We start from the raw sequence: 15030 nt of genomic DNA on the forward strand, positions 1-15030 counted from the left end.
AAAGGTGTAAAGGTGTAAAAAATCAATTTGGGATCTTGGGGCTTCCGGAGACTTGGCGAGTCTGCCGGACAGGTGTAGGGAGCTATTTCATTACATTTAAAACAGGTCCCTATCTATTTCAGTTGTTTAGGCGAATGCTGCAGTTTTTGTGAAGCTCAAGAAATATTTTGTGGATTACAAAACTTCAACCATCTTCCCATCGGCATGGGGGTGAATAGATAGATACTCTAACAGTGTTTAAACTCAACCATCAGGGATGCAGTGCCACTTGTTGAGAATACAGAGTTGTTCGTGTCCTTTTTTTCCTGCTGTGCCTTTGTTGACACTTTACTAGGACCAAATGAGGAAACTTGCAGACAAAAGTTCTTGAAGCAGGGGAAGTAGATTTGAATATGGCCTTTTTGTAAACATATCGTCCTCCGTGGAAGCGAATAAAATTTGCATGTGTTTGAACCTTTGCACTTTTGTTGAGCCTTCCACCAGACAGGCAGCAGTCAGGAGAGGGAGATATTTACAAATACAGCTGTAGCTGGAAGAAAAAGGCATCATATTAGAATCATTGTGAAGAGAGAGAAAGACCGACAAGGTAAGAGAGATTAGTACAACCTGAATAACCAATTTCTCCTTACGTAGTCATCTTTTATGACGAGATAGATACATTTGTGCAATTTAAAAGAAAATTAAAGCTTTATTAATCTATGTCTGTGCAGAATATTCAACAAATATGCGTGCAAGATATTTAACTGAACTGATGTTGCTGTATTTTCTTCTCCAGAGTTAAGATGCTGTGGAGTCTGTTGATCATCCCTCTGATTGGTAAGTAGCTCACTTTCCGTGCATGTACTGTATGTCAGTGATCTTTGAAATGATCAATAAGCAGAATGAGACATGGGGCATGGATGACGACATAAAATAGTAACTTGTGTTTGACTGTAAATGGCTCAGCAGTCCTGAATAGAGCACAAATAACTGCATGTTTTATAGAGAGGATTTGGATAGTATTGAAGGATGGGATACTGTGCTTACTGCTGTATTACCAAGCAATAATATTATAGTTTCCAGTAACTTTGAGATGACTCGAATTGAGAATTGGAACAAAACTGGAATGAAAAAATAGGAAACTAAACAGGAACCTAACCTGTAAACATGACTTTAGTAAGACCTTAGTATTGGTTTGAAATATTTTTGGCTGTAAGTATAAAAACTGTAAGAACAGAATAACTTGTAGTCTTAGCAGCCTGTATTACAGGATTTTATTGAAATTGTGAGAATATGTGTGTAATTGAACCAGGCTATTTCATTTAAGAGCCCAACAGATAACCAATATTTTATATTAAAAAATGTTCATATGGTTTCATATGGTCGCATTTTAGACAACATATACCTGATATGATATATATGTGATAGGCAAATATATAACTGAGATATCGGTCAGGCTCTGTTTTGTTTTTATAATTTTTTAGGATGTAAATAATGGACTAAATAATTTTCCCGCCATTGTCATGTAAAGGAGTTCAATGAATGTGATGTTTTTTGTGCTTTAAACAAGTCGTCTTCACTCCAGTCTGCTCCCAGCGGCTCTTGACCTGTTTTTTTTCTGTTATATTGTTGTCTTGTTTTCTTTCTTTGTATTTTTGATCGTATATTTTATTTTGCTTTATACTTATACTACTGCATAAATGTATGTAAGAGTAGTGATGGGAGGATCTATGGTATAAAAACAGAAGTATTTTTTTAAATTCCCTCAATAAAAACTGTAAGTGGCCGAAAAAGGAACAGTAATTCTTTGCATCTTTTCACATTTCACAGGAATTGCAATCGTTGATGGCACGGGTAGGACTGAATACATTTCTTGATGCTCATCAGTTTGATTCCTCCCAAGTCATATCAAGAAGATAGTATTTCTATGCTAAATATGTAAAGGCCAGTATTTTGAAGTGAATTATTCGACATGTTTTGCATGTACAGATCTCTGCAACACGAGCTGCTTCACACCAAATGGGACGACATCTCAGTCAACAGTCTACACTTCAGGAGAAACAAACTTCACTTCTGAAAGAGCTATCAATGGGAAGTTGTCAGAGTGTGCTCACACACGGGAAGAGCTGAGCTCCTGGTGGACAATTGACCTGCTGGCTGTCTACAACATTTCTTCAATCAAGATCTACAACACAGAGCACCATAATACTAATATAAGTGGTGCTTCGATTCACATTGGGAACTCTCGTGAGAACAACAGCATCGCCAACAGCGTGTAATAACTTCATGTTACTTTGACTTTGCTTTATTTTGCAGTGTCACTCATCCCACCCGTTGTCTTCCTCTTACTGTATGTTCATCTTTTTGTCTTCTCCAGGTGTAAACACATCACAAACTTCTCAAAGGACAGTTGTAATGACTTTCAATGTAATACCAGCATGTTGGGGCGCTACATCACAGTGTCTTCACCAGAGCATTTGGTTCTGTGTGAAGTGCAGATCTGTGGCACAAAACAAGGTACAATGATCTCATGCACAAAGAGAGTTGCTTATTCAATGCAGTGCCCACATACAGTCAATGATGGATATCTAGAGATGGGGTACTACTTTGAATACTTACTTTTAATTTTAATGTCTCCTTTGCAGTTAAATGTGGACAAAAAGTCAGTTCTAGTTTTAATTAACTTTAAAAACGTTACACCTTTTTTCACTAGAATCACCATTTGAGCTGATCAAAGAGAACAAGACGTGGGAAGATGCCCTGTCCCACTGCAGGGACCAAAACAAGGACCTCGCTTCCATCCTTGACGCAGATTCTCAGGCCTGGGCTGAGCTGGAGGCCAGAGCGGCTGACACTCCCTTTGTGTGGCTGGCCCTTCACTACACCTGCATCCTGGAGGTCTGGTTCTGGGTCGATGATCACCGCTTGGAATTCAATCGTTGGGCTCCAGAGAATAAAACAGGAGACTGTGACATGAGTGGTGCCATGCAGACAAGAGAGGACCACCTCTGGTTCAGCATGTCCGACTACGACAAGTTCAATTTCATCTGCACAAAGTAAGAGAAATCAATGTTTTATGTTTCTCAGCTATTTTTTATTTTATTTTATCGAGTGTTGTGCTTTGACAAATTCTCCTCTAATGTGTGTCGTAGATGATGGGACCAGTGCTGCAGCTTTCCAGATAGAAGCGATTGAATGGAGCATCTGGTGCGTAAACATGGCTTACAACTATACAGATATGACTTGTTTTAACCATATAATGTGTTGTTTTCACTGTTTGTTGCTGTGCATGCACTCTATTGTTGTGACATTTTTGCATTTAGTTTGAAGTTGTCTCAGTGCATTCTTCACTTATAATTCATAACACTGTAATATGATGACATATGACACTAAAACCATTAGCTGTTGTGAGACTTTTGCACTTTTTTGTAATCAAATAATGAATTTTGGGGTATTGAGAAATTTGTTTTAGTCTTTTGTTGAAAGTGGATGCTTTGTTTTTGAATGGGCCATCAATTTATTGTTGATTGTACATCTGCTATAAAAAATTATTATTCAGTAGCTCAGTTGGTAGAGCACGCATCCCATGTACAGAGGCTTTGTCCTCGCTGCAGTGGCCCAGGGTTGAGCGCGACCTGCAGCCCTTTGCTGCATGTCTCAACCCATCTCCCATCACCTCTCTGACCTGAGCTGACCTGTCAATACAGCCATCAAGGCCAAAAAATATATACTGGAAGAAAAAGAAAAAAAATCATAAATCTATCAGAAATATTTGACATGTCTTTCAGATTTGCTGGAATTGAAATTAATTTGTGTGTCAGATTGTCATTCATATTAAATACGTTTTGCATCCTTCCATATGTATTGTTGATTGAATGGCATTTACTGTACATGTTTCTTTGAACGGAAATAAAGTGCTACTTTGATTAATGTCTGGGTTGCAAACTTTAATTTCACAATATGTGTTTCTTGGATGTCCATATGGAGCCTAATAAAAGATGTATTTCTTTATGTTGATGTGTGCTACATGCGGAACTTCCCCGCTATATTATCATCGGTCGGAACCTTTCTTACCGGAACTATTAACCCTGGCTACTATATTAGTCGTGCACATTACATAAATGCACTGTGTAACCACGAGGGTGTAAACAAACAGTACATAAGCTGCTGTTAGCTATTTTTTCGGACACGGATACCTTCTTGAAATCGGGGGGTTCATCGTATTTTCAGTTCCGGATGGAGATATTTGGAAGCACGTTTGACGACTCGGTGTTTTTGGAGGCGAGAAGCCGAGTCTCCGTCACTCTGTCCTCATATAACGCCAAACTGTGCGAACCAGAGGTGAGACTGAACACAAACTTTAGTACAAACACGGGTTAACATTATTTACAGCTTAACATGTTAAATTTGGATAAAGTGAGACGGTCCCGAAAGCTTCGTGACGGTGTAAAGCTATAAAAAATAGAGCTGCTAGCTAGCTAGCTTATAGCTAAGGTTGACTTGACTGTTAGCACTTTTGCAAGAAGAGAAGAAAACCAAAAGAAAAACAGTTTTATGCCTCCATGGGCGAAGACAAGAAATTTAAGATGAAATAAAAATAAACTATAACTTGCATGCAACACAAATAAGATGGACACAGGATGTAAACACTATGATTGAAACGCATTGATATAAGATTATTAGCTGAACAATAAAATACCTAAAAAAAATCTCCGTTCCCCTATATTATTGTGTCTAAATACTTATTTAGGCCACATATTTAGTACATGATCTTTTTACATGTGGTGAGCTACTTTCTTATATATTAGATTAGCCTGTTTTACATGACACATGGTAATGTTTCTGTTAAAGGTGTTCATATTGCTTCACATTGATATTTGTGGCTCTGTGACAATAGTGCAATGTGCATGAAGAGCACAGTCAGGGAGGAGCTGACTCAAGGGAAGTGTTTTAAAATTGTCATGTTTTCTCTTGTTTCTCTGCAGTGGTTTTGTGACAGTGCTGCTCTCGACACAGACGACACTTTAGAGAGGCAGAAAGTCTACAAGTTCAGAGGTGACTTGGCTGTGAGACAGGGGAACTATCAGGTAACAGTCATCGTCATTCATCTCTAATTTCTAATTCTCATGAATGGCCATTGTGGTTTTTCTGTGATGCTGTCAAACCACCAGCAGCGCTGGCAGAAAGTTACAGATAAGGATGTGGAAGCTCTTGGTTTAATGTCATTCATAAATTTACATTTTACTGGCCAGCTTGTCCATGGGGACTATTACGCAACACTGTTGTCACAGGCCGGTATTTGAATGTTTCTGTTGAGATAACAACATGCAGGTCTTAAAGCCATTAGGCTTTATTCCTATTATAAACAGGTATGTACGGGTACATACATCTTCTATCCAACAAAAGTCATCTAATTAAACGTATGGATGCACCTAAAAAGCACAACATTTCATGACAAATGAAAGACACAGAAAACACACTTAGCCACATCTCACTGAAACTCCTCATGTTATCATAGCGAGTTGAATTGTTGAAATGTATGTTGAACAACACACATTATACACACACAGGTTTATTGTAATAGAACAAACAGAAGTTGTTCAAGGTTCATGAAAGTCTTTGTATGATGATAAAAAGCATTGTTGGGTGTCTGTTCTTAATGGTGTTGGGTACAGAAAGCCTTGGATGCATACAGCAGCTGTCTGGAGTGGATCGCTGACAACAACCTGACCATCAGGAGAGATGTACTGGAAGGAATGGCTCGTTGCTGCACCAGACTGGGACAGAGGGACAGGGCGCTGGAATTAGCAGCCTTACTGGTAATTCATTCAGTTATGAGCTTTCCATGCAGAACAATGTCTCATATAAGTGACTGTATAATGAAAAAAGTTGATTACTTTTTTTTTTCTGTGATGACAGCCTATTTGAAGGTGCTTGTCTTAGTCTACTAAAATGACAGTAAGGTATCTATCTAAGAGTTGAGGCTTAGACAACAACCAGTGCTCAGTAGTAATATATACTTGATCTTTCTCCAGAGTAAAGAAGCCTCCAACACCTGTCACCTGACCAGCCTCCTGCTGCTCAAGGTCAGCATCAGCCACAACACAAACAAATGGGAACAAACTCATTTCCCCCCCCCCAAATCATTGTATGGAAATGTACCAACATCATTGATTAATTGGAAATTTTTACTAAAGGTCACCATCTACCAGCATTTTGAAGTCGTAGGATCCACAATGTTGTGTCTGCAGCAGCTGTGTAACCTGCTGCCCTTCAACCCCTGGCACTGGTACAACCTGGGACAGACGTGTCTGCAGCTGCTCGAAAGCAAAACAACCACAGGTAGGATGGACTTCATTTCCTGTCTAAACACCTGCCTTTAGACTTCTTATTCTAAAGGCTCAAACATGTATATGAGAAATAAATGATTTATGCTCATGGTTTGATGTGATCTGCTGTATTTACCTTGTCTAGGATCATGTCCCCCACAGAGGTGTGAATCAGCAGAGGAGCAGAATGATGGAGAGACTGAGGAACAACAGGAGGCAGCAGAGCTTGATGAGGACAGAATCTGGCTGAAAGCTTGCACCTGTTTCATCAGGACGAGGTACATCTCTGATGCCATAGTTGAGTGTGTGCCATTTATAAAGAGGTTAAAGGTGTAATGGCCAGCCGCCGAATTCACACTTAAACAAATGCTGGTATTACAGGATAGGAAGCACTTGGGCTACCTAGTTAGCATGCTAACTTCAGTAGACATCTTACATTTTTTCACATTCTGTAGATAATGAGTTCATTTTTAATATTCTGAACTAAAATTCTTACATTTTGTACCTTTTTAAGTGTAACTTTAAATCATAGTGTCTGAATGTCTTCTTGTCTGTCAGACTTCTGTTGAGGATCCTTCAGCAGCAGCAGTCCTCCTTTGTGCTGCAGCGCAGTGAAAACGCTCTCCAGACGTCAGATGAAGTTTTACAGCGGCTAAATCCCAAAGACGCAACCCTGCAGGCTATCACTGAGGTGCGGACCCGCTCTTGCTCTTGTGTTTGAATGCATTTAGTGTCAAGGCCTGTATTTCAGGCAGTTTAGGTTCGGCCTAGGTTTGGAGCTGAGCAAAAGTCAGTGGATATTTTTTGAACACATGGATACACTTTCAATTTCTCTCTTTCATCTCCCAGGTGATGTCAGAGGACCTGATCCCGGAGAAGATGAGGGAGGACTACCAGGACGGGGAGAGTCTGACCAGTGTGTGTCTGCAGAGCTTCAGGGAGCGCTGGTGGAACAAGATCTTACTAACTGGAGTCCTAGAGACTGATGGTGGTCAACATCGGGCGCAAACGGACACAAAGTCCTGATGCCTGTTTACAGAGAACATGCTGAAGATGCTTCTGTTACTGTGAGCAAAAGACACAGACTGAATGAACTGAAAGCCAGATCTAGCTCCTAAAACAGGAGTGGACATTCGGTCTGCCAGACCTTATTGATACCACAACGATTCCTCATACAAGTGACAAAAAAGACGGGTCACAAATACAGATTAAATGCTTTTTACTTTTAATGCTGACAATCTCAAAATACCCAAATCACTGTTCAACAGTATATAAATGTCACAGAATGTTTCATGTTCATCTAAAGCACAAGGAGATCTGCACAGTGAATGTTAATCCTACAGTATCAAATGTACACATAGCCATTCATGTTGCATCCACTTCATACTTTGTTATATAATACATGACCGTGGTTCTGTTCTGCATTGAGACAGGAAACAAAGTGAGACCGTATAAAGTCTTTGAATGCTCTGCCTCGAATGTAAAGTATGCCTTAACATGTTGATATCTTAATCATTTTTAGTAAACAATTGCATTTTGGTTGTTGTTGTTTTTTTGTTAAATACTGACAAACAGAAGTGGGTGGAGATAAATGGTAGTCTAGCAGAAATGTTGACATGCCACAGCAGGAAAAGATAAGGCAGTGATTTTCCAATCCTGTTCCTGGGGCTTTCTGTCCTGCATGTTTTAAGTGTTTCCCTGCTCAAACACACCTGATTCAAATGATGAGCTCGTCGTCAAGCTCTGCTGAAGCCTGATAACAACCCATTAATTTCAGTCAGGTGCCTGTGAAAACATTTAAAACATGCAGGACAGAGGGCCCCCAGGAACAGGAATGGAAAAACAGAGTCAGGGTTGAAAGCTCAAGCTTACACTTGGGCTTACCTGTTGGTAAAATGTAGATCAACCTAACTCACTGTGATAACCATATTCCTCTCTATGAGACCACATATATACTTACCTTCAGTGCTCAAATAAGAAAGATAAATTATCCAAAAATTCATCTTAAATTTATTTTAAAAATATCTTTAAAAAGGTATGGAGACGCATACAATTTTAAGTGTCTTGATACCTCTAGACGCTCTGATAAACAGCACCTCCATAGACATGCCTCACGATTGTGCATACAACACGTCGTTAACATTATTAATTCCACCTGTGCCTCTGCTGTGACAAGTCAGAATATCTGCTGTAAAAAAGCTCTATTAGAGTAGATGCTTACAGAAGGCCTAAAGGGCCATGCATTCATACATTTTATTTCCTCCGTTTTCCCGTGATAACGAGTTAATTTAATTTGTTTTCTCGAGATCTCGAGTTATCTCGAAATAACAACTGCCATTTTCCCAAGATAGCGGGATAATTTTCTTGATATCTCGAGATAACGAAACTTTGTTTTTACCGGGATAAGATTGTGAGAAAACAATATGATAGTGTAGCATATCAAATCATTGCAGGAAACATCATTCAGTGTAGCAATGTCAGAGGAGCAGGAGCATATCGATCACCACGTCACATGTCTTTTCAATCAAGGCCTGACACAGGCTGAAATAGCATTATGCCTTGCCATTACAGATAATATACACATTAGTGTGCATAATCTAAAAAGACGGTTAGCAAGGCTTCAGTTACATCGGCGGCGCAATCTAAGTGAGCCGGATGTCGTCGTTACCTACATAGCTGACCAGCTATGAGGTCCCGGGCGTCTCCATAATCTCAGGCCTATCATATCATTATCTCGAGATCTCGAATTAATTATATCGTTATCTCGGGAAAACAAACCCCCATCTGCCGATATGTCACTTCCCTTCAAAATGTGAAGTACAGGCCAAATAGTCCGTGGTATCCACGACCTAAAGCGTAGCTAAGAGGAGCTTTTAGCGTTTCAAGCTAATTTGAATCAAGTATTAAGCCTGCCCGAGGTGCGGAGTGAAGGGAAAATTATCCTGTTATCTCGGGGAAACGGCAGTTGTTATTTTGAGATAATAACTCGAGATCTCGAGAAAACAAGTGAAATTAACTCGTTATCACGGGAAAACGCAGGAAATAAAATGCATGAAAGCATGGCCCTTTAGGGCTTCCGTAGATGCTAGCACTGATGATTTACACATTTATCTTAACAGGTAAGCTGTCTGCATCAAACATCAGCTGTTCACACACTAATGAACTGGCACCTTTTTATTCACTTCTCAGTAGTTGAACAGTTTCCTGTGGCAGAAGCTTTGCCAGGTGCTCTTGAAGGCTTTCAAAGCATAATAATAAAACATTGAAGATATTTAGGATTAAAAAATCTGAAAAAAATAAAAATGAACAATTATAAGAGGTATGGACAGATTTCTCTTATTTCACACGGATAACAAAAGCCTTCACACTTATTTAACCTGCACATGTTTTCACCTAACTGCCTGATTCGACCTCTTCAGTACTGTGCAGGTGTGACAGACAGTATTTAATCAACCTCTCCTTCCTGTTACTTCTGTTGTATCATGGCAAGGCAATAATCAGCTGTAATCAGCTCATAGCTAACCTAACCCTGACACCACAACATTTTTGTCTTTAAATCATGTTATAATACATGTCTACAGCCTCTCCAGATTTAAAAACATTTAATCGACAACATTGTTGTTGTTAAATCAACATTTTGGTTTTAGGAAAATATACTTTTTTCTGTATTTTTTATGCCTCCGTGCCGGCGACAGCGACAAGGGGCATTATGTTTCCGGGTTGTCCATCCATCCCATTCTTGTGAACGCGATAACTCAAGAACGCCTTGAGGAAATTGTGTCAAATTTGGTGCAAATGTCCACTATGACTCAAGGATGAACTGATTAGAATTTGGGTGGCAAAAGGTAAAAAACAACAACGTGTTTTGACCATAACACAAGAGTTCATTCAATGAGTACAATAACATTTGACACACAAATGTCTAATGGGATAAAATATTGAAGTTATGACATTTGATATCCAAAGGTCAGAGGTTAAATGCACTGTGACATCATAATGTTCTGGTCATTATTCAACGCAGCAGCTCTGGAAAAGAAACTTAACTAGTGCATGGAGGCATACAGTCGCAATGTGGTAATTCTAGTTTTTAAATATACACATCATTACAAAGTGTCTACACTATATTTCTTTGACCTGCCTGTGTTTGTGTGTCAATGACGTCCGTCTTTGTCTGTCAGGTGTTGGTTGTGTTTGTGTTGAGACCTGCTCCTCTGAAGCCTGCTGAGTGGCTATCAGTCATGCTCTTGCTCCTTCCTAATGGCGAATTCACGCCACTGTGAAACGGCCTCCAGCCCACCTGCTGTCCCATCCTGTAGGTGGTGCTGAAGGAGCTGTGGTGAGCCACAGGTCTGGGTCTTGCAGCGTGACTCTGAGGCATCCAGTTTACCTGCTGGGGTGTGTGGTGCTGTAGGTGTAGTTTGGTTCCTGTAGCTTGTGAGAACAGCCTGGTGTCGGACTGGAGCTGAGGTTTAAGATGAGTGCCCATGGTTGTTGGTGCTGTCGGAGCCTCTGTGGTTGGGTGTGACTGGTGGTGAGGTTGGTGGGGCCTCAGCAGCTGCTCTTGCCTCCTGGTTCCTGTTTGCAGACCACACGTGTGTCCTCTTAGGTGGGTCGAAGGGAGCAGGAGGCCTGTCTTTGCTTGTGTTTGCTGTGATGTGGAAGGAGACAGGACTGTGGGATGATCAGCTACAAAGTCTACCTTTTGTCTGAAGTTTAGTGAGTAGTACCATTGTCGTCTTTGTGTGTTTAGACCTGCAGCAGTCCCCAAAGGCTTTATTAGTCTGTCTCCAGTCCTCTGCTGAAAGGCAAGACCTTCAGTCCCCACATTATGGTGCTCGAGAGTTGAATCAGTCTTGAAAAGTGATTGATAATGGACAGCCCTGTGCGGTCCCTGTCTGGTGGAAGCAGTGTGAGGAGGGTTTGGCTCTTGAACTTTCACATTCTTCTCAGCTGTCGAGGTGACGGGGAGGCTGGTGAGCTGAGACTGGATGTCTGAGAAATGGGTCTGGCTGAGGGGGTTCGAGTGGCTCTGGATCTTGTTTTTATTCTCCTCCAAAGGTTCCACATTTTTTTGTGCATCCGGCTGGGTGCAGACAGCTCCCGTAGAAACACTCCTCAGTGCTCCTGGTTGAACCAAAGGTTTTGGTTGTGGAGGTTTTTCATGCATCTGTGTACCAGGGCCTGCTCTGTGTAGAGGCAGAGTATGACCTTTGCTGCGCTCCAGTTCCGGATTAGATAAAACTGGCATGTTTGCTGTTGTCTGAATGTTTTGAGCATCTTCATCCCAAACCCTTTGGCACACTGTTTTGGTCTGGCTTGATTTCGACTTAGTGACATCGGTGTCCTCGTTCTGGGCTGCATGTAATGTGGTGTGATGAGGGAGACTGATGTAAGTGACAAAGCCGGGGACTGATGTAGAGCTGGAGTGCAGCCTGTGGAATTCCTGACGGAAAGGTACGACCGCTCTGCCCTTCAGAAGCACAGCCAGACTACGATGGACCTGCCAGGACAGCCAGGAGAAGCTGAGGTCGCAACACACACACACACACACACACACACACACACACACACACACACACACACACACACACACACACACACACACACACACACACACACACACACACACACACACACACACACACAGACTAGAGCATTAATGATAGCGCCTACAACGAAAAAAAAATCTGACAAATACATTAGATATTCTGCACACTTTAAGAGGACAGTCATATAACAAGATTTGCTGTCTGAATATGCATTCATGTCCATGCATACAGCATATATATATGCATATATGTATATGTGTGTGTGAGTTTGTGTGTGTGTACCTGAATGAGCCAGTCAGCACCTCAGTCCAGTCAGTGATGATAAAACTCTCAGCAATCTGACCAGTCAGCCTCCTGCCCGTCTTCGCACAGTAGGTCTGTCCACTGATGCTGCGTACTGACAGTTTCTACACACACACACACACACACACACACACACACACACACACACACACACACACACACACACAGGACAGCAAATCTTCAATATGTATAATTTTGTCACTTGTGTCCAAAAAAACAAAACAAAAAGAACTCCTATCCTTAATTGAAAAGTTGACAACAGTTTGATAGTTATTCGTATTAGTTATTTTGCACTAAACAATGTAATTTAATAGTCAAATTGTTATTGAGTCCATTACAACAGTGACTGTTTACGTCCACATTTTTTTCCCCTTCACATTTGGTTTGTAAATCAGCATCAAATAGAATAAAGTCCATTCAAATAAAGTCCATTTGAATGTCATCTGTTGTTTAGTTTCATACATTGGTGACATCGTATTCTCAAAAAGTCCACTGATTTTCAAAGCACAGACTTTGACGCACCTTGTTTTCTTGTGGCCGATCATAGAGTTAAACACACATTATGACATTTCTGCTGCTCAGGGGTATCTCAGTTAGTTTGATGATGTCGTGAAGTAGCAAGGGATCATGGGATCATTGTCTGTATTGTAAAACAACCACTTTTTCCGATTAAAATCTATCTGCAAGTTTTTTCTGTCATATTTAGTCCAGTTCTCTGACTTCCTTCCTCTCTCCAACACATCTTACAAGATGAAGTTGATTTTTGGACTTTTTAATGCAGAAATTGTACATATCATGCCTTTAAAGCAGCCAACATCACACTTTCTAAGTCTTTCTTTCAGAATGAGGCTTTGAATTTGTATGTTTTTAAACTGGCCTGTGTTTTTGAGGTTGTATTTTGGAAGGCGAGGGAGAAATGTGATGCAGTGCTCGTATGTAAAGAAAAACCTGGTTTGATTATTTTATCTAAGGGGTACAAGTTGAAGCAGAGTATAAATAAACCATGACTACTATTAACTCACAGGAAAGTCTTTGCTGTCGAGTTTGAGGTCCTGCCACATGTTGACAAACAGGTCCAGGTTGAGGTGATCCAGCAGCAGGTGAACAGACACATTCCTCTTCCTGCTTGCCTCCAGCAGGTCACATAGCAGCTCTACATCACTGAAGCTATCCATCACTATGGCTAAGGCCTGCACGGACAGACATCAATCACTGTGTATTCGGCTTATCAGCACACAAGATCCAGAACCAACATTTTTCTCATCAGCCTTTTAACATGCGAACAAACAAGTGCAGAACACTCACACACACCTACCATTGTGGCCTTTCTGATGAACTCTCTAACCAGGTCTTTCATGCCTGCTGCCCTACTGTCGGACTGGAAATGCACCGCAAGTTTGTTCTCTTCCAGTACACGACCAGTCGTCTTCACATCTGGAAGAGACAAAAACATAATTAGGAATTGCAGCAAATGAGATATAAAAACAAATAAATATATAGCTGAGAAAAGTGCATTGGTCGGACTGACTGACAATCTCAAAAATCAAGAGTTAAAACACCAGAAAGATTGTATTTAAGCACTTCTGTCAGAGTATTGCCTTCCACAAAAGCTCCTACTCCTGTAATACCTTTCAGGCTGCTCAGGTCCAGACCTGCCACACAGGGCTCACTGTCTGTGGATGTCATGGGACATCGTGTGGTAGACTGAGAGCCAGAAGAAAAGCTCTCAAACTCTTTGTCATCATCATCAGATTCACCAGGATCAGCTGCATAAAGCACAAAACCCTGCATAAAGCTCATATAAATAACAGGTAATGCAACCAGCCAACATTTTCTTTTTTATCCAATAAATCAATCTGATGTCTGTTCTGTGTTTTCAAACACAACAGGCTGTGTAAAAAGGAAAAAACATGTAAAAGCAAATATTTTCAACCTGTGCTGCCATCTCTGCCATTTTCCAGGATGTAAATCTTCTCCAGCTTTGACAGAAAGTCCACTTCTCCCTCTGCCTCCAACACCTCGTGGTATCCCCGTAAGCCCAGACTGAGCAGGGAATCTGCTGCCAGCCGAGCGCTCTCATTGTGGCTCAGGTCCAACGCGGGTCTGCTGGCTATGAAGCCAAAGTGAGAGGAAGGGATACGAAGGTCTTGCACCCGCCGCCTCACCTTTCCCTGTGGTTTTGACCTCCTGTACGACAGCACGGACACACTGCTGGCATCCATGGATGATGGAATCAAATTCAAGTTGTTTGCTCATCAGTTATCCCATCAGACAATTATTTTAGCCACAAGAAGGCCTCTGTTGCAGCTGTGCATGACCCTCAGAGCCTGAACGAGACGTTTACCTGCCTCTGACACTAGTGAAAGAATTTGTGGTTGAAGCACAGTGAAAAGTAAAGAGAAAAAGCTAGATCCGCCCCACCTTAGGGCAAGACGCTTTCACAAGTGATGAGAGGTGACAGGTGAGAGCTGAGAGCAAAAGTCGTGCAAGATTTTTGGTGCGACCTTTCAGGATCTTGTGAAGACAGAAAATTCACAAGAAAGTATGTCATTATTTAAACATAGCAAATACATACAAATATTAGTAAACTTTGGCCTCAAGACATATTTCTTTATTCCTGAGACACCATGTGTGTGTTTCTGGTTTTGAATAATCAGGTCAAGAGTGAAAGAACAAAAAGATGATGACTGATTTTGCTGATTCAGTGCAGATGAGCAGAGATAAAAGATGGGCGGAGGGGAATTAAGAAGTGAGAGTGACAGGAATGAGGATGGCTGTCGCTTCAGCTCATGTCAACCTGAGCGCTTAAAGGACTCAAAGGCAGGCAGCTGAAGGCACACCCAGACAGAGCAGGAGCAGACAGCTCCTTC

At 41.1% G+C, this 15030-nt stretch overlaps 3 protein-coding genes across 3 annotated transcripts; 2 read left to right on the forward strand and 1 right to left on the reverse strand.

Moving 5' to 3' along the window:
- Positions 1 to 713: 713 nt before the first annotated feature.
- Positions 714 to 3843, forward strand: LOC311259713 (uncharacterized protein). The gene is made up of 6 exons (XM_084357004.1): positions 714 to 816; positions 1810 to 1833; positions 1969 to 2254; positions 2357 to 2496; positions 2693 to 3035; positions 3132 to 3843. Exons 1-6 carry the CDS (start codon positions 783 to 785, stop codon positions 3133 to 3135), a joined length of 831 nt encoding a protein of 276 aa, XP_084213130.1. The 5' UTR covers positions 714 to 782; the 3' UTR covers positions 3136 to 3843.
- A 251-nt stretch (positions 3844 to 4094) lies between these two features.
- On the forward strand, positions 4095 to 7847 carry cUnh8orf76 (chromosome Un C8orf76 homolog). The gene is made up of 8 exons (XM_084356982.1): positions 4095 to 4320; positions 4965 to 5066; positions 5655 to 5798; positions 6015 to 6065; positions 6177 to 6321; positions 6454 to 6586; positions 6867 to 6999; positions 7158 to 7847. Exons 1-8 carry the CDS (start codon positions 4216 to 4218, stop codon positions 7332 to 7334), a joined length of 990 nt encoding a protein of 329 aa, XP_084213108.1. The 5' UTR covers positions 4095 to 4215; the 3' UTR covers positions 7335 to 7847.
- A 1926-nt stretch (positions 7848 to 9773) lies between these two features.
- LOC311260148 (uncharacterized protein) lies at positions 9774 to 14382 on the reverse strand (the record flags this gene model as incomplete). The annotated part of the gene is made up of 6 exons (XM_084357662.1): positions 9774 to 11830; positions 12140 to 12264; positions 13183 to 13350; positions 13476 to 13594; positions 13789 to 13926; positions 14094 to 14382. 6 exons carry the CDS (start codon positions 14380 to 14382, stop codon positions 10483 to 10485), a joined length of 2187 nt encoding a protein of 728 aa, XP_084213788.1. The 3' UTR covers positions 9774 to 10482.
- Positions 14383 to 15030: the final 648 nt, after the last annotated feature.

The sequence above is a fragment of the Pagrus pagrus genome (genome assembly GCF_965226575.1).
Source record: "Pagrus pagrus genome assembly, chromosome: 7".
Lineage (NCBI taxonomy): Eukaryota > Metazoa > Chordata > Actinopteri > Spariformes > Sparidae > Pagrus > Pagrus pagrus.